This window comes from Macrosteles quadrilineatus, unplaced genomic scaffold, assembly GCF_028750875.1.
Source record: "Macrosteles quadrilineatus isolate MER2022 unplaced genomic scaffold, UCM_ALF_1.0 Scaffold_9__3_contigs__length_116548681, whole genome shotgun sequence".
NCBI classification, from domain to species: Eukaryota; Metazoa; Arthropoda; class Insecta; order Hemiptera; family Cicadellidae; genus Macrosteles; species Macrosteles quadrilineatus.
In genome coordinates this window covers 53,984,857-54,012,618 of record NW_026542602.1, presented here as the reverse complement: position 1 = coordinate 54,012,618, position 27,762 = coordinate 53,984,857, and the positions used below count along the sequence as shown (strand labels likewise).

Here is a 27,762-nt window from a genome sequence, read left to right as displayed (position 1 = left end):
TTTAATTGCGAAGTAAAAATTCAAGAAAATCAAATTTATATTTTTCGTCGAGTAATACTTAAGATAAATGAATGATGATGCTTGATGACAAATATGTGCTTGTATAGCTTTTTTAAGACCAAAATAATGAAAATCGGTCGGGTAGAAGAGCTAACCCGACTCGGAAAAGAAAAAACAATAATGTTTATAGATGGCAATAATTGGTTTACCAGTATGCATAATAATCATACGAAACATGTGTTCATAATTTAACAGCTTATTGTTATATTGGTTTTTAATTGATTTTTCTTAGATTAAATGTTGTTGTTGACAATTTACATTTGTGTTTAAAGTGTGTGATTCTATATGTTATGAGCTTAATCTGTACAATTAATATTGGTGAGTAAATTGGTGTATGGATTTCATTACCATTATTTTACTAGAGGCCGGTGCATTTAACCACAACGGGCTCTATTGCTCTGTTACTAGTTATAATATCATTATAAGCCAATCATCGGTCTCATAGAGACGCGACTCTCGGCTTTCCAAACAATAGCGTTAATATAACATACTTTAATGGGGTTGGTAAGTGGTGAGCGTTGGCCAATCTCGGTAGTCATGTTCTAGCTTCTCAAAAATCCCTGCGAGTGTCAACAGATAGAAATCATTCTTGGTAAATTACCCCGGCTCTAAATAGCAAAATTGTCCGTTATTTTTTTAATTTACATCTTGCAATTTATTTTAATGAGTGCTAAATTGATTTATTGTGCCTGAATAAATTAAGAATACTAATAAATAAATAAACGTCTATGTTCTGTAGTTCAGAGACACCTAGCGGCGATTAAGAGAACAGTCCAGTGGCACGGTGCACCACACTAGGGAACAAAAGTAGACAGCCAGCGGTCGTTCTTGAAATGCCCACCAGAGTGCAGGCGCTTGTCTTCTGCCGCGCGGTTACCGACTCTAGTCCCTACTCTACGTTACCGACCTTCACAACGCAGATGGAATAGAGGACAGAGGAGGCGAGACACGTACGCGAAGATAGAGCTGCAATGTAAATGGAATTTGTATGCTGTTTTGATGCATGCAAAATAAATAATAAATAACATTTATTTATTTTTATTTTGCAAAAAAATATGAAATATCTGGGATTCCAGTCAGATTTGATACCTAGAAATCCCGAAATTGCAAAACCTATATTTATATAATATATATATTGAGGAGTTTCACTTCCGAAAAGTAAATATAAATACATTCAATAACACTTAAAACACATAGGGCCTACAGTACGCCAACATCATAAGCAAACAGTAACTGCTTATAGGATGTTTAATTGTTGATATAATAACGTAAGGCGATTCTTTGCATCAAAATTGTGGGTGATTGAGAAGTCGTAGAACGACGGGAGAGGGCTCAAATTAAACGCTCCTATCCCGTGATGTCGGGAAAATATGTTACTTCAATGCCGTCGATCGTTCATATCACGATAGAATGTGGTTATGTGAAGAAGTTAGAGATATCAGTAAAAATAATAATAGATAGTTACTAAGCAGTAAGCAGTGACGACAATTAAACAAGTTCATTTCATTGCATATGGATACACAGCTTGTGTATTACTACTGTTTTAAGCGAACAGCTGATTTCCAGCCCTAGGGCCGCAAAAGCCTACTCGGTCCCCAAATGACGATGACAGCTGGCTTTGACATCAGTTCGTCTACGTGGCAATACGTAGCTTTCAGCATTAACATATTATGTAAAACGGCTAAAACATCGTAGTGTGGTGAAATAGTAATTACGTTACTACTGTTAACTGTTACTAGCCCGGTAAGTAGTGTTTTACAGTGCGAGTACGTAAATCTTACCGGACGAGTAACGTTAAATTAGTACATTTTAAACTCATACCACAATTCATTTAGGACATACTGTAACATCAATTATAACCTTATATTGTTATATTTCTGAAAGTAAAATTGGCCGTTGCAATAAGCTACGAGGCATGTTTTTTTAAGTAAGTGCCGTTTTTAAATTTCTCCATTCCAGTGCTGTGATTAGCATTTTTGACATTTAAGCTGTGTACGTGCATCTATAGGCAAGCCAGCACCGGAAATTCGGCAACAATCGGCCATGTTTACGTCCGGTTTCCAGCATTTGAAATCGTGCCGCCAAATGAGACTGCCGCCGACTGCGAAGCGCGCGTTGTAATTATATTTTTAAGTGCTAAAAGTGTGAAAGCCGTTGAAATTCATCGTCAGATTAGTGAAGTGTTTGGTGAGAAAATTTTGAGTGACAGAATTAATCATCACTTAGTTTAAAACAAATTATAAATATATATAATACGACTCTCTTCCACACACATAGGTATTCCTTCTTTGTGGAAGATATTTCGCTAATTTAAAAAGCTTTTTTATATTTTTATGTTTATATTAACTTTTTTATTAATAAAAAACCAAACAATATTGTAAACATTTTTGTATGGAACTAACATGATGTAATTTGTAAATATTTTGGCAGAATAAATGCTATTTTGATTTGATTTGATGATGATGTTTGATGACAAATATGTGCTTGCATAGTTTTTTAAGACCAAAATTATGAAAATCAGTCGGGTAGAAGAGCTAACCCGACACGGGAAAGAAAAACCAATAATTTTTATAGATGGTTTACCAGTATGCATAATAAACATACGAAGCTATTTTGATTTGATTTGATGATGATGTTTGATGACAAATATGTGCTCGCATAGTTTTTTTAAGACCAAAATTATGAAAATCAGTCGGGTAGAAGAGCTAACCCGACTCGGGAAAGAAAAACCAATAATTTTTATAGATGGTTTACCAGTATGCATAATAATCATACGAAGCTATTTTGATTTGATTTGATGATGATGTTTGATGACAAATATGTGCTTGCATAGTTTTTTTAAGACCAAAATTATGAAAATCAGTCGGGTAGAAGAGCTAACCCGACTCGGGAAAGAAAAACCAATAATTTTTATAGATGGTTTACCAGTATGCATAATAATCATACGAAGCTATTTTGATTTGATTTGATGATGATGTTTGATGACAAATATGTGCTTGCATAGTTTTTTTAAGACCAAAATTATGAAAATCAGTCGGGTAGAAGAGCTAACCCGACTCGGGAAAGAAAAACCAATAATTTTTATAGATGGTTTACCAGTATGCATAATAAACATACGAAGCTATTTTGATTTGATTTGATGATGATGTTTGATGACAAATATGTGCTTGCATAGTTTTTTTAAGACCAAAATTATGAAAATCAGTCGGGTAGAAGAGCTAACCCGACTCGGGAAAGAAAAACCAATAATTTTTATAGATGGTTTACCAGTATGCATACTAATCATACGAAACATGTGTTAATAATTTAACAGCTTATTGTTATATTGTTTTGAATTGATTTTTCTTAGATTAAATGTTGTTGTTAACAATTTGCATTTGTGTTTAAAGTGTGTTCCTTATGTTAAGTGTGTGATTCTAAATGTTATGAGCTTAATCTCAATCTGTACCATGAAAATTGGTGAGTAAAGTGGTGTACGGATTTCATAACCATTTTTAGTTTTACTAGAGACCGTTGTATTTAACCACAGCGGGTTCTGTTACTAGTTATAATATAATTATAAGCCAATCATCGGTCTCATAGAGACGCGACTCTCGACTTTCCAAACAATGGTAATAAAGTATTGAGCCTTGATTCTAAGTTGGCGTTGGCCAATCTCGGTACTCATGCTCTAGCTTCTCAGAATTCCCTGCGAGTGTCGACGGATACAAATCATTCATAGTTAACTACCCCGGCTCTAAATTGCAAAATTGTAAGTTGTTTTTTTTAATTTTTAACTTGCAATTTATTTTAATGAGTGCTAAATTGGTTTATTGTGCCTGAATAGTTTAAGAATACTAATAAATAAATAAACTTCTATGTTATGTTGTTCAGAGACACCTAGCGGCGACTAGGAGAACAATCCAGTGGCACGGTGCACCCACACAGTACACACTAGGCATACGGCCAGTGGTCGTTCTTCACATGCTCACCAGAGTGCAGGCGCTTGTTCTCTGCCGCTCGGTTACCGACTCTAGTTAGTAACTACTCTATGTTACCGACCTTCACAACGCAGATGGGATAGAGGATAGAGGAGGCGAGACACGTACGCGAAGATAGTGCTGCAATGTAAATGGAATTTGTACAGTATGCTGTTTTGATGCATACAAAATCTATAATATTAAAACGAAACAGGGTTTTTTTATTTCACTATTCTGAATCAACCACTCGACGGATTTTCATAATTTTTGTGTTGAAAGAAAGATAATTTTGAGAACTAGGGAATGTCGAAGCCATAAATTTAGTTTAGGCTCCCAGTTTTTTAGAAATTAAGTTTTAATTTTTAAAAAGTCTAGCAGCCGACGCTAAGATTCTAAACTAGCTTTTGGCATAAAATAATTTGCTTAACATAACAGCTGTAAACATTCAGCTTTTGTGTCACAAATTCACCATTTGGATAAAAATGTAAAGACATATTTAGGGTTGACTTATTTATACTATGTGTAATGCAAATCATTGATACGTTCAATTCTTCTGTAAGAGGGTGACAGATTAATTAAATTATACATAGTAAAATACTAGGATGTTCAAATTATTTTTTTAAAGCGATATTTGATTTGTTTTAGTGCAATACAATTTTGTTTTAACTAACAGCTGGTTAAATATAAAAATATTCTATAGAACTATTAGGTTATTTTATTTACTCTGATTTTGTCATTGATTATAGGAAATAAGTAAGATTAGTATAGGTATATAATTAGACCACAGAGATAAGTAAAACCATTGTTGTATACAAATCGAGGCTCTGTACACGAGTCTTAAAAGAAAAGGATATGCAAACCATTTTACTGCTCAACTTTTTTAGGAAAGAGTTGGAAAACAACAATACTTACATGTATTAAAATTCGTCTTGGTAGCTTTTTGTTTACAATTAATGTTAGCCTGCTTACAATTTGTTTGGATTAAGCAAATATTGATGTCATAGAAAAGGAGATCAAGAATAATATAATCAGGAATCACGATTTTAAATTACCACCACAACAGCAGCCGGGTTTTATCTAAAGATAAATTGAGAGATGGAACACAGCGGCATCATTGATACTGCAATTAGACAAACCATCCTTTTATGAAAAAAGATTGTTTGGCGTGTGTTAGTTATGGTTACGTGTGGGGGCGCTGATGTAGACAAAATATCACTTTCATTTAAACTATAAATATCTTATACTTTTAAGAAATTAATATGGGAAATAACGCTGTAGGTTGATTCAATAGGTGGGTAATTATTACATATATTAGAACTGATAACGGTATGGATTATTAACATAGATAATTACGTCACTAGCTTTACTAGCGTGTTTACTTTTCAAATTCCTTCAATATGTGACCAGTTCTTTATTCAAATGAATGTTTAACCAAACAGCTGTCTCAAAACAAACGATATGTTATTGTTTTTACTTTTCTATGTTTACTCTTTAGCAATTGATTCAGTGAAATTGATACGTTTAATGATGTTAGGATACCAAAGTTATATTATGTGTAGGCCTACTGTGAATTTTATTGGATAATGTCGTTTTATTTTAGGTAGTTTCTATTCAGACCTACTGTAAATTGTGTATAGTATGAGTAATAGTATTGTGGTGATAATAATTATGGAAGAGGCAGGTATGCGATGGCAGGTGGTATTGTTGACTAGGTCTACACACTTCTCAATTGACTATTGCCATTGACTATTGGATACGGCATTATTATATCAATAGTCAAAGCTATTACTCTCTACTGTAGGCTACTTATAATCAGTGTGCGAATCGGCCGCAAATCTCACTTCAACGCTTTTCACATCGTCACAAAATTGTTGTTTTATTGTAAAGTTATCGGATTTAAAATTCATATCGTATAGGCCTATGATGGAATAAAACATAATTGGCCACTCAACATTTGTTTACGAGATGATTTTTCACATTAAAACTGCAAGAAAATATTTTTGTCTTTATACGTGTAAACTAGCTGTTCTGAATTGTACACAGTTTTAACTGACTACTCAATTTCCGTACGTAGGACGGGCTAACATCTCGTTAAAAATAAATAAAATTTATTTATTTTTATTTCGCAAAAAAATAAAATATCCCGAATTCCGCTCAGATTTTATACCTAGAAATCCCGGGATTGCAAAACCTATATTTATATAATATATATATATATATATATATATATATTTATATATTTTAGGAGTTTCACTTCCGGAAAGTAAATATAAATACATTCAATAACTCTTAAAACACATAGGGCCTACAGTAGGCCAACTGGCCAACATCCTATAAGCAAACAGTAACTGTTTGCTTATAGGATGTTTAATCTTACTAATATTATAAATCTGAAAGTTTGTGAGTTTGTGTGTGTGTTTGTGTGTGTGTGTGTGTGTTGCTCAATCACGCATAAACTACTGGACGGATTGGGCTGAAATTTGGCATGATGATAGCTCACATTTCCGATTAACATTAAAGCATATTATTATCCCAAAAATCCTTTCGGGCTCCGCCCCAGTGGCTCTGTAGTTCCCCATGTTAACCTTATGGTTTTTCATATTTAAAAGGAATTAATGAATCTTAACAGCTGTTTCAATTAAACAAGTTGGTTCTGTTCTATGATGTTCAATAGCATAAAAGTTACAAGGATTACCAACAGGGTGCAGCACTATTATTTTTTTTTATTTATGACAACAGCTAATTTCCAACCAAAAGGTGAGAGAGCGTAGCGAACGAACTTCAACCAGGACGTGAATGAGCCATGCGAATACTTATGAAGCTAAACGGGGCAAAGCCCGCGGGTACAGCTTTGTTGATATATTTAATAACGTAAGGCGATTCTTTGCATCAAAATTGTGGGTGATTGAGAAGTCGTAGAACGACGGGTGAGGGCTCAAATTAAACGCTCCTATCCCGTGACGTCGGGAAAAATATAGTGAAATCCACAAAGTATTAACACAAAACTAAACATAAAGTAAAATGGTCTCCATAAGAATAGCATTCGAAGCCATTTACAGCTGATTTCTGTTTACTTCAATGCCAATGCGTCAATCGTTCACATCACGAAAGAATGTGGTTATGTGAAGAAATTAGAGTAATCAATAAAAATAATAATAGATAGTTAATAATAATAATAATAGTTAATAATAATATATAATAATATAATAATAGTTAATAGTTAATAATAGGATAAGAACTGATGACAATAAAACAAGTCCATTGCAATGCATATGGATACACAGCTTGTGTATTACTACTGTTTAAAGCGAACAGCTGACTTTCAGCCCTAGGGCCGCAAAAGCCTACTCGGTCCCCAAATGACGATGACAGCAGTTCGTCTACGTGGCAATACGTAGCTTTCAGTCTCAAAAATAACATTTTGTAAAACGGCTAAATCATCGTAGTGTGGCGAAATAATAATTACGTTATTAATGTTACTAGCCCGGTAAGTAGTGTTTTACCGTGCGAGTACGGTAAAGCTTACCGGGCGAGTGACGTGCGATACTTTACAACTTACTTTACTTTACTTTACTTTACTTCACATAAAAATGTGTACATTTTAAACTAATAACACAATTTATTTAGGAGATAACATAAATTATAATATTGTTATATTTCTGAAAATAAAATTGGCCGTTGCAATAAGCTATTTCCTCCATCATCTAAGTGTACGGTAAAAGTACATCACGTTACTTTTTCGTGTGTAGGCACGACAAAGGGCAACTTTCCAGCCTATCAATACGTGTGGAAAGTACCTGTTTCTGTGCAGTATAATGGTAAATACACTTTCCTACCCAGCTGAGGTTCCAGACCCGAGTATCCTACCACTTTATCACTTTTGCGGTATTTTAATTTACCATCAATCGACTCGGCGGCAAACTAATTGAAAACTCCTTCTTGGAATACAATGATTAGGATCTCATTGACCCTCCAAGAGTGATATCACAACGTTACGACTCAATCAAGGAAGCCGGAGTCTTTTAATTTGTCATTTTGAGGGATTTGGAATTCCATTGAGGAAACGTTAATGGTAAAGTCAACAGTTATCGCCCAAAGATAAAGATCATAATCGTAAATGATCCGATGTGTTTTTCTGTCCTCATTCTTGGTTCTTACAGACAATATTAATTTGAACTAAAGCTTGTAGACTGAAACAGTACGATTATTCTTCGCATAGTTAAGATATAACACACTTTATTTACAAGAAATGTATTATTTTACCTTTTTCCCCTGTAAGAGTGTGCGTGCCTAAGTGGGTTGGGTGGGGAGGGGTTAAGTATAGTAACCCCCCCTCCCCCCCAATCTGACATTGGTGGTCAGATTGTGATGAAATTCGGTATGTACTAATCCATGGTATAACCATGTATATTTCATTTTCGAATATCTTAATTTTTAATGGCGATTTGGCCATAAAATAAAATTTTTACAAAAAAACTACTCATACGATTTCGATATCAATTTTGTATTTAATAGTCATTTTTACTCCAAACTCCATTGCTGTGAAAATAATGGTTCCACAGATGTTGCGGCTTTTGTGAATTTCCCTCCATAAAATAGCAATGACTCTCACCACTTACAAAGAAGTAAAAACTAATAAGTAAAGTACGAAGAGAGGTCAAGAACCATCAAATACTGTAACTCAATAACATATGTAAACAAGACAATACTCAGGAACGACCGACTACGAAGACGATCAGACTGATCCCTCGAACTATCGACCCATTTCACTTCTATTAAAAAACTACACTATAAATGAAAATAATTTAGTGTTTAAAAACTGAATTGTATATAGTGAAGCAGTTTTATTTATTTAGGTAAACAAATCAATCCCAGTAAATTTGGCGTATTTGAAGAGTTGTTTGATTTTAATTTATTTGTTTCCATGAAAACAATTAAAATAATATCCTGCTTGGATGTATTCAGACATTTGAGATCACAAACATAAAATGGAAAAAATAAATTATGTGGTAACAGAATACTGCGCCGAAAACTGTTTACCACTCATTAAATGTTCCAACAAAAAGAATCTCCTGGCATTATATTAAAGTGTTTAGGCCTAATTGGGTTAAATAAACTGTAAAATATTCACAAATATCTGACCTATGGACTGGGTGAACTGAAACTTCGTATTGTTTCTTTAAGTATTTACAAAATCATTTTGAAAATCCGTAAATTAGCCTTTTTTACATGCGATTTTAACTTATAAATTATGGTTACAAATTATTTTTGCTACACCCAATGCAAGCTCTGATATGTTAGGAGCACAACAAGCACACAATTATTGGAAACAAATTAGTTTTAGTGTAGATAACTTTTACCGTAGAGGCATGTTCAGGAAAATTAGGATGTTGGGCCATCTAAGTGAACGAAACCACTAAAAATTAAAATAAATATTTTATTTAATAATGGGCTAGCGCTGAAATAAGCGAACATTCATTTTGAAGTAAAGTTAAGGTAGCACAGTGTATTTAAATTTAATTATTTCATTACAAGTGCAGTTTGTACCCGAAACCAAATAAACTAAATAAATAGTAGTAAACAATAAAACTTAAGGTAAATAAAATATTTAAATAACTTTACCACTTTAAACCCCGTAACGAAGTCTTCTCGACGAACCTTACTTTATTTAACAGTAAGCGAATGTTTACTGTTCAGTTGAAATACCAACATAACTATTGACTTGGCACTAAAATATCTGTTATTGAAATATATGCACAAAAAGTGGGTGCGTCATTAATTCAATCAACGCTAGAACAAAAAATTCGTGTTGAAAGCAATGCATTTTAAAGTTCTACAAAGGTAAAATTTCACAGTACTGCATCTCTACACGCAAGCACCGTGTGTCTTCCATCATAAACGTAGAATTACAATCAAGCCAAAAAAGAGAACGTTCTCAACACTTACAAAAAAACACGATTAGGTCTCTCGCAGCCACGAATATCCGTTTCACCCCCTTCGAAGAAAAACATGTTGCTGGCTGTAACTTTTCAAATTTGAGTTTTGAGTGACGGGAGCGGCCGGGGCCCGGGGTCAAGGAGGTAAATCTTTCACTTGGGGCCGCTGAGCCGCTCACTTCAACCCCTTCTAGACGAGGCGGGCCTGTTTTGTACCATATAGCCTCGACAAGCATAATGACCCACTGAAGTATTTAGTATGCTTTCTCTTCGCTTGCAACACTGTTTTAGAATCGGACGCGAATGGCTCGGACGTTATACTGTAAAACATTGAGAAAAGTGTTGAGGCCTTCAACATTTCGTAAAATATAGATTTAAAAAAGTTGTATTCAATTAGGGATTAATGATTTAATTTTTTCTCAAGATCAATGCAAAATATGATTAAGTAGAACACGGTTTGAATTGGGAAAATCAGTTAGTTTATTGCATCCCTTGTAGACTTTTCATTCAATTGAGATACGCTACCTTTAATTAATTGGTTTATCTATTACGATAGAACTGAACGTTTGTAATTTATTATTTTTGTAATATTTACTGTGCGTTTCATAACTATTAGCTATGTATAGCCTACTAGGTTGAAGTTGGGGAAATGACGAAAAAATAGAAACCCCAAAACGAAATTCTACATATTCATTAAACTTGTCTTCAGCTGATACGGATGTACGTCATACGAATGGCACGCATTTATGAGACAGCATAGCCTAAACTATTTAGTCAAGACAATTCAAAAGGGGTGAAAACAAATAAGTAAATATCCATAAATATTGGTAAATAATAATTGAAAATCTACTACCTTGCTCCTGTATGTTGTGTTGAATGCGTAGCAGTTTTTCCTGCATTTCCGCGAGAAGTTCCCTGTTTGAAGTCCTGTCCGCCCCCGCGACTTCATTACCATTTCCTGTGTGGGACAAGGTGAGGACCACCGCAGGGATTGGACCGTTCCCTTTGTCGGTAAATTCCGCGGCGAGGGCTCTTCTAAGATATTATTGATTGCTCGTCAAGTTAATTTGACAGGAAGAACTAGGACCACCAGACAAGATCAAAGATGGATTTGAAATGAAGTTAGATTTACGTTTGTTTAAATCTCATATCTGTATATATTTGAACATCACGATCTTATTAGATAGTTTGGAGGAGGTGATATGGATCACTTTACTATATAACAATTATATATGACGTGTACCAATTAAAAAATGTTTCATTGATTAATTAATTCTGTAAATGTATTAGGTGCAAACAAACCCTACTGAATTATACAATACAGCGCAAACATAAAATAAATTTGACATTATCTCATCTATGGTGCGACACTTGCGTAATAGCCTACATCCCAACAAAACTCGAGAATGTTTTTACATCAATTTAATATAGATTCAGAAAACGTAATATTGCAGGCACAAAAGTCGCACCGGCACTTGTGCCAGGCTGTTTCCACCCTATACAAACTCGGGGATTTGTGCCGGGCACAAATTACTGTAGTAGGAACGGAAACGTTGATGCATTATGACAAGTTTCTAAAACTAAAAAACGGAGGAAATACTTTAGGTCTAGCCATATTCGTAGAGGGGAGCAAATAGAGAATAAGTATAACATGAAAGCGAGGGAAATGTAAAAAATCTTGATTTATTTCTGAAAGATTGCATCTGGAGAACAAGACAGGCATTGAGTGTCGTCCGTTGACCACGTCATTGCAATCCACTGTCAGGGGACCGTAGTGTACCCCATCCATCACGGGACCGTAGCCTTGAAAACATCACGTCGTGTTTGGAATGTCTCTATAGTACTCTAGTTTAATGACATAGGGAAATCCGAGGTCAAAAAATTAGTATGGGCCAAAAAGATATTTTGACCCTTCAGAAAAGTTTAAATGTTCAGTTAAATTTTTCCTGATTCAGAAAACGATCATTTCGCGAATTGTTTACCTTTATAAATTGGAACAGAAAACGATTTCCTTCTTGATATTGTATACAACTGTTACAATGTGTAACAATGGCAAACACACCAGTGGCAACTCCAGGTCATGATTTTGGGGGGGGGGGCAAGCTGGATTGTAAGGGTAAACTTTCGGGGGGGGGGTCTCGTGGGTATGGAGTAAAGGGAGTTCCGGGGCCCCACCACCGGGAAATTTTGGAAATTTTGAACTGAACTCGTGTGTTATTTAGACAATCTAGAGGCAATTCAATAATCCATTTTCTCCCCCTTGGACCCGCCACGGAAACACAAAAACATTAAAGACAGTAATTTGGTACATATTTTCTTCAGCTAAAACAGCGGACGAATATTAAAGGCAGACAAATTTATCTGTTCAACACCAGCTGACTCTTTTTCACACTTTGTACAAACAAAAAAGTACTTTAGACCCTACGTATTGAAAACAACCGTTTCGCAGCAGTGTGACGAAAATATTTATCCGGGCCAGTGTGGACCAAGACGGCTCTCGATAGTCGATATCAGAGCTCACGTCTAGTGTAGGGACCTTCGAGTCCACTCCATCACAGATACACTCGTGATACCTGAGTGACGCCTTTTGTAACATAGCCGCCGAGCCGACTACTCTACCGTTATTGCACAAGTACTACTGTACTGTCCGTGTTTATGTGGCACAGCCAAACGTGTATTTAGATTACTATACAACAATAAAGGGTATCAACCATCTGACGCGTAACACCTTGTATCCTCGTGGGGATGATCAAATATGACTTGTTTTCAAGGTTGACTCCTTATAGAGGTTTACAACATTTAAGGGCCATATAAAATCAATGCTATTTGAAAATTACACTTGTTATCAAGTGTCTCTCGTTATTGAGGGTCTTATCGAGGTTCCACTACTCCCATTAGCTAATCAACAACTCTTTCCAAGTAAAAACAATGCAATGTTAAACATTTCATCAAAGGACTTTTACCTTATGGCCATGCGATTTATTCGCACTTTACTGACCTTAGTTTGATCGTAGCAATCTTGAGGTAGTAAAATAATCTATGTAAAAAAAAATGAATTTGTAGTGAGACATAAACTCACGCAAGCACAACTGTACGTGAAACTCCTTTCAACTGTTTTTGCTGGAGATAAAGATTCAAATTTAAAAAAATTAGTGTTTGTTATGATTGAAATCTATTAACCAGTTTAAAATAATTGCCGTAGTATAGTCAATCTTACAAAATTGTTTATTTAACCTAACCTATGCTAGGAGCCAGACGCAGTCCACGTAATACACCTACGAAAAATAAACTCAACTATCTAAGTTAGACTGTCATCACTCAATTCAGTACAATGTTTTTCACGAATCCACAACTTCATCTACCGAACTACACTTGTATCACCCGTGCACACACACAACTCCAACACATATTCCCTTCAATATCATCACCACGTTCATACCTCTACACATTTCAGATTAACTCTAAATACAGACGACTTTTTAAACCCTTGTTTGTATCAAACTCCCCGCCACGCTTGGTCACTTTTTACCCGGAAATTCTATAAACTGTGGCCAGACTACAGTACGGGGTGCGCCGCCGATGGCTCTCATCTGTCCATGTTTTGATGGCATTAGTTCTGGGCCGTTTAGTTTTCACGATGGTAACCAGCTGGTCTGGCAACCCCTTCCTCCACTATAGTGTGCGCCAAGTATCTTAGCCCGGGAAATACATTCCGACACACACAACTGACGTCATTTTGAAAATCTAAATTCCCTTGGAGACGACAGTATTTTACCTGAATATGTAGGAGTAGGTTTTTTAAGGTGTAATTGTGCGATGGCTATATATTTTGAAAGGAGGCAAGAAAAAATAAATAAACTATATCAGCAATCTTACATAGGCCTACTTTCCCCCCAGCTATATCAACAACCCTTATGATATGCAAGCGGATGGAGTAACTTTAGTATTTTATGGACACAATTAACAAAAAAGGTGCAATAAATATTACCCGCAGTTCAGTTTCTACAGCAATAATGGGTTTACCATTTTTTATAATAAAAATAACTTTAACATACTAATTTATATCAAAATCGTTCGAACCATTAAACAAATCGTTTTATTGGGTTTTATGGAAAAGATCACCATAAAAATCGAAATGGAAAAAAGTTTGGAGATGCCACGACTACCCTGAATTCCGTCAAAACGCGATCACAGGTGTGTCTTGAAATCTTTAAAATATTTTTGTTGGAAATTACAATAAAACATGAAAACCCTCAAAATGTATATTATTTTGTAAAATATATACTGAAAGTATATATACATGCCATCAAGCCATCCGATGGGGGCTAGAGAAACAATCAATATATAACTGTATTTTAATATTATATATTGAGTAGGCTTTTCGCAACTCACAAATTGTAAAGCTGAAATACTGTCGAAATTTTAAAAGAATCACTGGAAGATTAAAGTAACTATTCTCCATCGTATGGACAACAAATGAAATATTTCTAAAATACTTTAAGAATTTAATATAAATATTTTTTTATTTTATGTGACTAGAGCGATGTGGTTAGATGTTAGTCCTGAAGCTACTCTAAAGTTGTTTAGGTTGGTTTAGTAGCCAATTTCCCTAATATCATTCAGTATACACGACGTGTATACTAGTACTGTATTGTCAATGCTTGTATAGAAGTGTATAAAGGTACTGTACTTACATTTATCATTACTAGTGGTCGTCCTGTGGTCGAAACTCGACCAAAAATAATTAATGTACAGACTTCACTATTTTCTCCCCACACTGTAAATAAAACATGTGATTGGAATTTCTTCCATTTGTTTTGATTTTCTGTTTACATTTTGTTGTTATTTCGTCACCATCATGGCAACCCATATGGTCCATGTTAATTTTTTGAAGTTTTCAAATTCATTTTTTGTTCTTATTTGTTAGCCTATTTTAATTTTTAAAAGCATTCTGCACATCTACAGGAAAATATCTTTCCAACAGTATGCGTAGATTTCCCCTGCGATGCACACGAGCTGAGAAAAAAGGTTTTAAAGAAACATGCTTGCCTATTAATATATAGATAGATAGATAGATAGATAATTTGTTCAAACAGTGTTAAATAAGTTACTTACCATCAGTGTTGTAACAAAATAAAATTTGAAATTTTATACTAAAAAAGTAATATGGTTGTATCCTTAATTAAAATATTTACTCAAGAATTACCGGTGCCTATTTTATTCAAGTGGGTTTTGGGTATCTAAAAGTATATTTCTTGACAAATTGTGGCATTACAAAGTGTGTAAGCTGTTCAGGATATATGATTTTTTTTTAATTAACTATTAAATTTCAAAACAAATGTTTAATATTTTAAGATATTTTATTGGTACCGTCGGTACAGTAGTAAAGTGGTACAGACAGGGGTGCCCAGAGGGAAAAGTGGCGCGTTTGCGCCACAGGAATTTTTGGGAGGGACTTTTTTTAAGAGATTTAGGGGGGGATTTTTAATTTTTGCTAGCTGTCATAATGGCTGTATAATTTTGTACAAGCAGTCCGAAAAAGTGTTTCTCACTAAAAGTAGCTCACTATCAACACTATCAACATTTTGCCGTTCGTAATTAAGATTGCTTCTAAGAATGGTACTTCGTCATACAATCCTTAACATGCCAGTGTCAAATTTTACATGTTATGTTTTGTTGGTTCTTTAACTCCACCATAGTCAGGATTTAAAAAAGATCCCCTTCTGGAGGTGTCGTCAGAATACGTTACAAACATTTAACACAAAACACGAAACGATTACAGATAGGCCTATCAATTCACGCATGTACATTGCCATCGGCAAGACTGGAAGTATACTGAATCAGATTCAGGTTATGATGGACCGATGACGTGGTCTCTGGATTGTCGTCTGCGTTTTCAACAGCTGATATTGGACTATTGTAGTGACTCAGAAGAGTATTGAAAATATAATGGGTTTCATAATTAATTGAGTGTTTTCACTCAAAAATTTTATGCTGTCCCCAATTTTATGTATTCATATATTTCAAACTCCTCAAAGTATTTAATAAATTTCCTTTCGTGCAGTACTGTAGAATTTCTAGACCATCATTTATATCCAGCATATAAATTGGTTATTATTGTCAATGGTTTTGAATGGAAAACTCAAATTATGAATCCCATTATACTTTCAACATACTTTCCTCCGTCACTACAATTAGTCCAATATCAGCTTTTGATAACACAGACGACAATCCAGAAACCACGTCTTTCCGTCATAACCTGATTTAGTTTACTTCAGTTTAGTCCTGCTGACGGTAGTCTAATATACACGCGTGAATTGATAGGCCTATCTGTAATCGTTTCGTGTTTTGTGTACAAACGGATTATCTGACAAGATGCGTTCCTACCATTTTAGTCATTAAAGGCAATCCTGGGGCTATAAAAATGAATTATAAGATTACTTCGTCACAAAAACCTTTTGTTCTGGTGGCATGGTATTTTGCCCGGCGATTTTTGTAGAAGGCAGCCTGGATGTGGCGAGCAACAAGTCTGACTTATTTCGTGACTCTGCCTATAATTTTTAAACAATTAAGATACTTTATGCCAAAGTATTATTAATACACTTAAAGCTGTTTGATTTCTTAAGCCCTCTAAACATTAACGCCACCTAATATATTGTACAGTTACAGTACTGTGTTGGAGTAGAGTAATTCACCGAGTATATTGTTGAACGTGTTGAAGACGTTGTCTATAGCAATAGTGAGCACATGTTGGCTGACAATACAAATTCGGAATTTTGTAAATTGAAAAACTTCTAATTCAACGATTAGTTAGATATGTATTGTTAAATGACGTTTCCTATTAAACATTTAATTTTGATTCTCAATCAGCAAGTTTGTTTTTTGTACCTCGAGTTTGCTAAATACTTTAAATACTCGTTTTATGAGGTAAAGGGAAAATTGTCAGATAAATTGGTGGGGGGAGGGTAGGTTTAAATAAACGACAACATAAATTGGGGGGGGGAACTACTCATTTGGCTTGGGGGGGGGGGGATTGCGCCTCTGGGTTTAGGGGGGATGGGCACCTCTGGGTACAGAATCTTTGGACGTAGGTCTAGATAATTTGAAACCCCGATTCCGACTTTTAGGCAGAATACATGTTTATTTCTGAATAACTTGTTTACTAAACGAATTTATTTTGAAGCGTAAAAGATCCTTTTTGTTTCGAGTATTTTATACTTAATATGATTTGTGTTACTTTTATAGGTAGGCCTACATATCTGTATGCAATATTTCTGTACTGTTTGCACTTAACAATTTGGCACCAATAAAGCTTCTTGTTATGTCTTATCATCACCTGAATACATTTTAATTAAAATGCCAAAATTCGTCAACTAGTAGTAAGCAAAATGGAGGCGAGCTCAGACCAACGATATCGTTGGCTCAGACGCAAAGCGAAAGCGTCGACACTTCTCGTCATGCTTTGGTGAACAACAGATTAGAACAAGAGGGAGGGAAGAATGAGTGGTGGGGGTAGTGGGCGTGGTCTAGCGTCATGGACCAATGAGGCTGCAACAGTATCGGTGGATGTGTTTGGTGTTGATATATCGAACTGTCTATATCGATTACCCATCCGATACATTGTCCGATGCGATATGAAATTATTTGAATTTTTTGTTTAACTCTACCTGATCGCCTAACTCTTATAGTGCACAATACCCGATTGAAATACATAGTTATATTTATGGTGTTACTCAAAGATATGTGTTGGATCCAATATTATTTATATGACTTGTACAAGAATTTGATTTGCGATCCTAGATCTTTGGCATCGAGAAATTGTATCTACAATACATTGTTTTGACCTCAGTCAGACTTGTTCAGATGTAAATCAAAAATTTGAGCTTTTCAGTAATTAAGTTACCCGACAGAGTATTAATAAAAGTAAAATGTAAAACCATAGAAATAGGCTCCTAATTTATATTTTGTTAATTAAACGCTGAAACGCTCGTTACACGGTAGTTACAATTATGACAATAAGTACCATCCCATACATTTATTTTTCCTATGACGTTTTTTCAACATTCAACTAACTACGTGTTGCCATAATCTTAACCCAAAAGGAAATACCAATGAAATAACTTAGCTAGCCCCCCCCCCCCCCCACCCAAAAGAAAAATATTATTTAGATTATTCAGAGTACAAAACCGACTATCGAACAATCCAATCGATATATCTACCGAATACTCGACTACTCGGCGAGCTGTCACTATCAGACCAGATGAATGACGGTATCAGTGCGGTGCGGACGGTGACGCTAAGGACTACGTTATGCCCGGGTACCAGGACGACGACGGAGGGTGCGGGAGTGGCCTAGGGGCGCGGGACAAGCCCATGGTGACCATCACGGCGTCGGCGGCGGCGAGCGTCGCGGCGGCGGCCAAGGCTGTGATAGCACGACCGGCGTCACCAGACAATGTACAGATCAACGAGGCCGTCAGCAAAGTACTCCAGGGCTACGACTGGACACTGGTTCCAATAGCTTCCAAGTAAGTTGAAAACATTAATTGATATTTGGTGATCTTCTATAACAATTGGAATTGATCTTGGTGTGCACGGTTCCATTGGGCACCGCTTGGACGGAGGTATTTCCTAAGCAGAGTAAACAAGAAAACAGAAAGCTTATTTATAAGTTGTAAAATCCAAAGTATAGGTACACACAAAGGTAGGTACACAAATTCAAATAGGTACACAAAGTATAGGACAGCTTTTATAAGCGTTTTCAGTGATGCAAGAGGTTTTGGGTTTGTTTGGGGCGCAAAGGGGGGAAAATCTCCCATAATGTGGGTAGGGAGGGGTGCAATTATCTCTACAGCCAGACGAATCCCGTGCAAATCAAAGGCCTGGGGTATAGATAATTTCCCTTATTTAAAGAGCTTGAAGTGCACATTCCTCTTGGACGCATTAAGGTGCTTGCAAAGGATTATTTCCCAAAAACTGGGTTAGAAACAGACTGGAAAAAATACCTTCATTTATTTAAGGTAATCAAATTTGTCATTAAGTAATTATTTCAACGAATTGTTATATAAACGCAAGGTACTGTACTTGGATGTCTTGGCTAGTAGAATGTAGAACACAGTTTCAAATTATTAGTTAACCGAGCTGCTGACAATCGTCTTAACAAACTGTGACTATTTTCAGTACTTTTTGTAAATCCTAGTTTGGACATTAATTTGCGTAAATATACTATTGACAATCGAGACTTACAACCACTATGCCAACGTGTCATCGTGAACAGTAATTCGAGTGGTTCAAATTTAAGTTATTGTATCAGTGTTAATAATATTTTTTAGTTCTGGTTCTGAAAAAAAGTACTCAAGCAAACAGCATAATAACAAATGTATGTGGATTTTAAAATGAATCTTTTTATATTGATTTGAATTTCCAGACCAATCCCGTACGAGATGTTGGCTGTCTGACTAAATCACATTTCCTTATTGCCAATTTTTATTAGTTATAAAATTCATTAATGATACAATTATATTATAGTAACAATAGCATGTTAATTAAATACCTAGCAATAAAATTAAATTCCCGTGAAAAGCTACAGCACCTTTCTGTCCCACTTTATGTAAAGTAGTTTATATTGTTTAAGAAAGGTCCTTAATAAGATAGATCGATTCTATCTATTTATCTATCAACCAATGACTGTACTGGTTTTAACGTAGATGAAATATTATGGAAATAGGATTTCCAATAGACATTTTTGTTTATTTATTTCTAAAGAACTTCTTGATCACCATCGTGCGTGTTATTAAATTACCTGAAAGCACAACAAATACGTCAAATAACACTTATAATAATATAATTACACTTATACTGTTTACTCACAAGACGGTAAATACATATAAAAGTTTAATGATTTGCCTATTGGGTCTGATGATGGTTGCAGTGTCCAATCGAAATCGATCACCACTTTCCATCTTGTATATGTACCGGTATTTACCGTCTTGAGAGTAAACAGTATAAGGAAGTGTAAATATATTATTATAAGTGTTATTTGACGTATTTTTGTGCTTTCAAATAATGAATCGTTAAAAGTGCTTTAACTTGGACTACAGGGCCGTTTATTTTTCACTTAGTTACCCAACCACACCGTTTAATACCGTTTACACATTTAATACCTCCTCCCCCTAAAAAATAGTAATACAATCAAACTATACCGTGTATCTTGTATGAAAGGCAACGAAGTATTTGATTGATTGGCTAATTATAAACTTCGTATATTCAGCTTATCTAGTAGTTAATATTAAAAAGTCCACGCCTAGACCAGTCTTGCACATTATGATAAGATGATATCATAAGATGATCTTTTACAAGCAAATGAAAGCCATATCGGTAGCTAATTTTTGGAAAAGCAAAGTCTGATTTCCGAACACGGAAAGTAAGTACCTAAGTATCTAGTGGTGTCTCTATAATTTCAAAATAGCAATTAATTAGTTTTACTGAACCGATTACAAATCAAACAGTTTATATTAGGCTATAGCAGTTTTGTTTAAATGCAAAATCTACTTTTAGAGGATGATTAGTAAATTTTACCTTAATTTAACACTAAATACACGGTTCTTAAATTTTTTGGAACAAAGTTTAATTTTTTAGTAGTGGACAGATACAATTTTTGTCTATGTAATAGTCTCTTTAGGAGAATGCTGCCGGAAAGTAAATAAAAACACGTCTTTAAAAATACGTATTATAACACTTAAAACATATATTTACACGAGGATGTTATTATACTTACTTTCCGTAAATTTAATGACAAGTACAATGCTGATAAAGAAATTGTTTAGAGAATGCTTCTACACACTAGGCTGTTCTCTATAATTACACAATTTTCAATATATAAAATTTCAGGCTTTTGACGATTACTTATCCCATAGCATATGAAATAAAAGAAGCAATTTGAATAACACTTTAATAAACCGAGAACGAAACGTCTCATCACAATTTCCACGGTCACACTTTTACGCCAAGCCGACTTTTGTACAATCATCTATCTTGGCTACGTATCACGCGTGTAAAATTCGTGTAAAATCGCAGTTTAATTAAATATTCACACGAAATATACGGACGTTTTTATCCTGAAGTTTAAATATTTGTTATTTATTTATTATATCACATTACGATTTTAATAAATATATTTTGGCGACTTTTTAGTAAAGGAGGAGTTTATTTAATTATCACCACGTTTATTGACCTCATTATAAGATACTTCATTTTTATTGAATTCTGTATGTATACAGTATAATGTAAATCTTGAACGAAATGTCTTTTTTCTGTTTCTGACGTGATTAATTAATTTTATAAATATTCATTAAATTGGTTTGAATAATATAAATCTATTCTTGATACTACTCTGAAGGTCCCGATTAATTACTAATTATTTTGGAACAGTCGAGTTTTACACACCTTGATATTTTAGAAAAAGGCACTATTTTATTATTAAAGTTGTCTGCAATAAGAACTTGCAGTTTAACCCCTGGTCTAATTTTGTCTAAAGTTATTCTGCACGATTTCTTCCGACGTTTGCGTTTTTTTAACTTTATTTGCCAAACTATTCTTTCCAAACCTTTGATGAAGTCATCTTCATCTGATCAAAGATTCGTTATGTTAAACTATTTAAACTAAGGTAAACATTAGCTATGACTTCTACTGTCATGAGAGTTTTGAGTTGTATCTTAACGCATCAACTATTAATTGACTATATAATAAGGGTGTACAAGGAATTTCAATCGTTCCCGGAACCACTTACTTTTCGTTTTATGTTTTGTTGTCCAAGAGGCAAAAACACCATCCGTTAAAATTCGTACATATGTGTGTATCCATTAGCACGATAACTAGAGTAAATTCATCCGACTTTGATGAAATACGACTCGAACCATCATGCAAACATGTAAACTTTTGTTTATTTTAACGAGTTCGCGAACCAGTATGAGCGGATTTTGGAAACGGGATTGCATGGATGTTTTACATGGTAAAAAAATGGGTTTTCCAATTTCTGAAACCCGAAACATATTTTGCAATTTAGTATAACTTGGAAAACAAATAATTTAGTTATATTGAAGTGCTGTTGCGTTTTCTACTGGTTACGGGAAAATATCTAAATCTAAAATTCCTATGTTATTATAATGTGGAATAAATTAACTCTTTTTGAAGTTTGCTTGTTTATAGTTTTTCGATCAAAATCAAGATTTTTTCATTTCATACTACAGTAAGCTATTAACATTTCAATAAAAAACTCGCTTTGCTACCTTCCTTGTAGCAGCATAACTGCGTACTCATTGAACATTTTATTTCACTTAAGTGAGGAACAAATCAGACAATTTTAAAATATGCTGAGCTTTGCTGCCGTGGGATAATTTTAAATTAGCCATTGCTTTAGAGAATAATTTTGATAAGCTAATAAATAAATGTTATACATGTTGAGACATTTTTTTTATTATTTAATTGACTATTATTTATGAACATATATTTTTTAAAGACATTTTAACCAATTACTCTGCAGATGCTTTGCCACATCGTCAAGCCCAAAGTCTGAAGACGCTCCCCTATCACCCTCAAACAAACCACGTTATCACTGACAGACCGGTGATAAGACAGGGGTGGTACTATCACCACTTGGCTATCTACGTGTAAACAAATCACGGAAATCCTCCAAATGTAGAGAATAATAGGAAGTTAAGCTCAAAAGATTCAAAGATTCAAAAGCTTTATTCACCATTCGATACAAAATGTACAATAGGCTTTGTCTCATACATTAAATAACTTAACTGCTAAAATAAATAAATAAATCATTCCAAATAATCTATACTTATTTAATACGCAAGCACGATTTTTGTGACAATTACTCCTCCGAAACTACTGAACCGATTGACATGTTTTTGGTGTCATTGGAAAGAGGGTAACGTGAAGTTGTGCAGGAAACTTTCTTTTTAGGGAAATAATGAGAGATTGAGGCCCTGGAGCCCTTTAAAGTTTCGTATTTCTCCATAAGGATAACATGGGAGATAATTTTTATTTACAGAAACATATGTTTGTTACTTGAAAATAGTCAAAGTCTACTACATAATAATTGCTGTGTATTATGACTCTTAATGTATACCTACTACATTTCAATGAAGGATTGTGTACCTTAAAGTTTACCCATAATGGATCTTACTACTTTATTTTAATGCTGGGAATAGTAAAATTTAGTGGAGAATAAGTTAGGTACCATGATTTAAAAACTTTACTATAATAATTTATGTATTTAAATCACAAATCTTTGACATTAATTCATTTGAAACTAAACAGCTGATCGACAAATCAAACAAATCATCTACTTCATGTGAATAATGTTATTACACAAACATAGTTTTTTTAACCAATATCTTGATTCTTTTTTACTTGTGGGTGTATTTTGAGTTTGCAGTTATGAAAGCACCAAGCCAAGTAACTTTTTTCAAATTTTCTTTATAAACTAACAGTATTAATGAATTACTACATAAACTTGACAAGTCAGGAAATTAATTGTCAGTTTACCAAGGGGAAGAAGAGTGGGTCCTTGAAACAGACGAAGGCGCAGACACCCAGTGGATTGCCAAGACACAGATTAGACTAATAAAAGGGGGCAGTGGTTTTATTGATGAGGAATATTAATACATCAAAAAGGGCCTTATTAATGGCACAAGGCTTTGTGATCAGAATGGTTAACAACTTAATAGAATGTAAAGTCTTAACTGGAACAAGTGAGTGGGGACATATTTTGATTTCGAGGATAAAAATTTACCCGTCTGAAACAAACTTACCTTTTAAAATGGAAAGATGCTAATTTCTGTTACCTTTGGCATTTGCAGCGCTGTTCTTACCCAGACCAATTTCAGTCATGAGCAACTATATTATATGTTGTTTTAAGTAGGCTACATCTATTAATAGGATAAGCATATTCGTTACGGAAAACTCTGACCAAGGTAATCTTCCTGAAGGTAACTTTAAGGCTAAAATCGTAGTACCGTATTCATGGAAGTGCTTTTGTGATAAAAATATTTTTTTTAGTGTTTATTTTTAAAAGTGTGTTTTCTTCAAGCAGCATTTTTATGACCCTCAAAATATGCTACATAGGCCTATTGGTTTGATATGATAAAATGTTTTGTTAAATGTGTTATAAAATCTTTAAAACATAACTACCCTATAACCTTGCTCGCTGCCTATAACATACTTGAACTTGAACACTTATTAATTTACTAAATATAATACACATACAGCTAGGAAATGGCTGGACAGCTTCCCTTCCAAGGCTTCATTATTATTGTATTTAATTTTCGACGTCGAGTCAATATATGATACGATGAATTTGTTTTCTAAATTCATATGTTATTTTGCGGCGCATTGAGCCGCACAGGTTCACTAGTAAATTACAAAATGCAAACTCACACAGCAAACCATGCATAAAAAAAAACAAATCAAATCAGCAAGCCAAGCAAAACAAAATAGCAAACTTACATACCAGTTACAGGCAAAACCTTCCAGGTGAAATGGGTTTAGCCCTCAGTTATTTGTGTCCTTTAATTTACATCAGTTTTTGAGCAAAGCGAGCTTTTGTACGCTGACTCTTGCATTTCGTCATACGCAAACTCCTAAGCTAATGAAGCAATCTTTTCAAATTTTGCATGGTGATAAAGACGATATTGGTAGGTGCCAACATGATGTTAAAAAATCCCCCAAGCTGATAAAATTATTGTAACTATATTGGAAATCAGAAACATATGGATCATAAACATAAACAAAAAATTGTTACTCGAACCTTATATGAATAACATTCACGTACGGTTTGTACGTTTTTTGACAGTTCAATTTAAATAATAATAAAAACCTGTTTACTTTTGGACAGAGTTTGACTGCACTCAGGGGTGGCTCCCGGACGGCTAAACATCGGGTAGTGTGAAAGCGCTCATATGGTCCACTGGACTGTTTACGATTTTTACTCGTCCGGGAGTCGGACTCTGCAGTGGCAGGTGGCTCCAGCCAAGCGCTACCCGAAGGATAATCGGTCTTGGTTTCGGGTAAGAAAGGGACCATAACACCAATGGTCGACTAAAAATTTTAACTCGACCGGTCTAAATCGGATTGCGTGAAAGAAACATTAAAGGTAAATAAGGCAAAATACTTTATTTTAAAATCCTCCATAAGTTTCAAAAACGATATATCAATAGATTCGAGAAAAAATATTGCTATATTTCCTAGATAAAAACCCACAACAATAGTTATTTGTGCAACTAGTGAGCAAAGGGAGCAATTGACTCACTCGAGAGAAATACGAGATAAATACTGAATGGTTTACGAGTGAGGCAATTATTGCACTTTACACTCGACTCGAGTTGCACATTATATTTTTCCTACAGTTACCATAAAACAAATAAATTGGTAAAGAAACGTTACATATTTTTACACAGAAGTAAACTTTTAAAATAAAATTTAATGATACAACAGTACAACAGCTGACAAGCTGATTTACAGCCAGTGCTGCCAACGTATTTCGCGCGCATACGGCCTTGTCTGCATGTTTACGCGCTCACTATTAAATTTCGTGATTTCACGTTGCAAATCTGGAGCGAGTGAGACAAAGTAATTAGAGTGAGACAATGTTAACATTGTCCCACTGATGAGCGAATTGGCCACTTTGCTTTCTCAAATGAGTGAGAGAACATGTACATTGTTAGGTAACTGTAGGAAAACAGATAATTGTTATGATGCATAATCTTGTTCAATCATTCATGTTTGTGTTTGTTGCCCAGTTTAACCTTAAATTAACAGTTGTGTATTACAACTACATCGTAAACCAATACGATTGTCCTTGGCTTGGCTTATCCGTAGACCTAAACAAAGTGACATTCGATCAGCTGTTTACATATCACAGCTGATCTATGGGGCCGGTCAGCTGATTTAATCACGCATGTTGGACATTATTTACTGATCGTTTGTTATGTTCCTTGGGTCAACGGACATACGGCGTGAGACATAAGCAGTGAATATGGGTTTATTATGGATTTTATAAATCAGAACGTAGTAACACCTATGTAAGTATTTGCAGGATTCGTATACTTACTATTTAGTTTAAGCCACCTGGGGTTGAGGATGTTTCGAACAACCAATGATGTACTGTCCAACATACATCGATAGTAATTACATCTATGGTTTTGACTCCATCTTCAATCTTTGTTCGAAACATGTCTATTTATGAATATTCTTGTCCTTCCCTAATTAAGGTCTGTATTTTTGTGTGTATGTCTGTTGGTAACGCATTAATGTCCTTATTTCTCAGTGTTTCACGGAAAGGACAAGAGCACCTTGATAATGAAAATGTCAACCCGAATAAAGTGTTAAATTATGAGGTTGAGGTAGTACCTTAAAAATACTTTTAACCATTATGTTATAGTCCTTTAAATTCTGAACAAAACTGTACAAATCCCATTTCCGTATATTTACTCTCACCGCTTACACATGATAAAGGTTGTTGAAAACTTATGGGAGAAAGTATGTGTCAGAATGCTGATACCGTTTATTTAGTGTAATCATTGGATTTAACATATGGACCAACAAGATCCGGGTGACATTTAATTGCGAAGCATTAGTTTTGGCTTGAAACTGTCAGATACTGTATTTGCGAAGGGATAGTTTTGTCAGCATATATGAAAGTATGCAAACCAACTGCTGTGCTTTATATACTATGACAAGATCCCCGTGCGTAGATCGGACACACAGCTAGTATAAAATAACCTTTATCCACTGAAATTTAACCTTATTTGTTATTTTTAGCAAGTGTTGTGTTTGCTACTACGAGGAACAGAACAACAGTTTTTTGTAGATTTTATCGAATCTAAGAAACAATTCAAAATAGTTGACAAACTTCAAATTTATACAACAAATACTACAACCTACGGTACTGAATTGCTTCTATATAAGATAAGATACGAAGTAAAGATAACTCGAAGACCAGGCATTGTTTTGAGTCCGAATCTCCTAACTAACAGGTGAACAAATTTTTAATGAATTAAGTTTCTCAACAAGAGCTTAAAGTTTAAAGCTTCTGATGTCTAAATATAAACGAATATTTTTTTTGAATGTATATAAATCAGAACCAAGAAAACCAAGCTGGTCTGTAACTCACTGCATTGATACAAATTAAATCCAACCGTAAGGCGAAATAAATTAATTCAGTCAAGTCAAAATACATTCCCAATCCTTCACCTCACCGTTTTACACTCAACCGTTCCAGTAACGATTACACAAAAGTAACAGGTTCCTGCAATCACAATACCTGACAGACAGTAGCAAGTACACAATAGGGACCTCCCGCACGAGGTGACTTTACGCTATTCGAGTGGGGGGGAGGGGGGGGGGGTATTTCGAGATCCACAGCGGCACATCAAAGGGGAAGGGTTGTCTTCGGTCAGGAGTTATGTTCCGACACATGTCTTGCAAATTGGGGGGGGGGGACGAGGCGCCCACTAAATGAAAACAAATGTTGTCGGCACCTCAAAAAGTGGGGGCCCCTTCCGCCATGTACTAATTTGTTGGGATGTTTCAATTTATCAGGGTTTGTGGATAATTGGAGCTCCTCCCCCGTTCAATGTTCCGGCCCGTTTGGCTCCGATTGGTTTTTGTATGTTTTGGAAAGGGGCGTGTGAATGTGTCAATCAACATTTTGTAGCTTTTAACACGAGTGAAGTGTGCTTAAAAGAGTTTTTAAGATGTTTTTTTTAAAGCTGTTCTTAAACGCTAGACACACATAA

The 27,762-nt window shown here is 34.8% G+C and overlaps 1 protein-coding gene across 1 annotated transcript in view; it reads left to right on the top strand.

Moving 5' to 3' along the window:
* Positions 1–18,268: 18,268 nt before the first annotated feature.
* The window catches only part of LOC129003452 (transcription factor Sox-10-like), a 38,488-nt gene continuing 28,994 nt past the window's right edge, over positions 18,269–27,762 (top strand). The window contains exon 1 of the mRNA XM_054431747.1: positions 18,269–18,483. Coding sequence (XP_054287722.1) covers positions 18,329–18,483 — 155 coding nt within the window. The 5' untranslated portion in view covers positions 18,269–18,328. The remainder of the gene's footprint in view (positions 18,484–27,762) is intronic.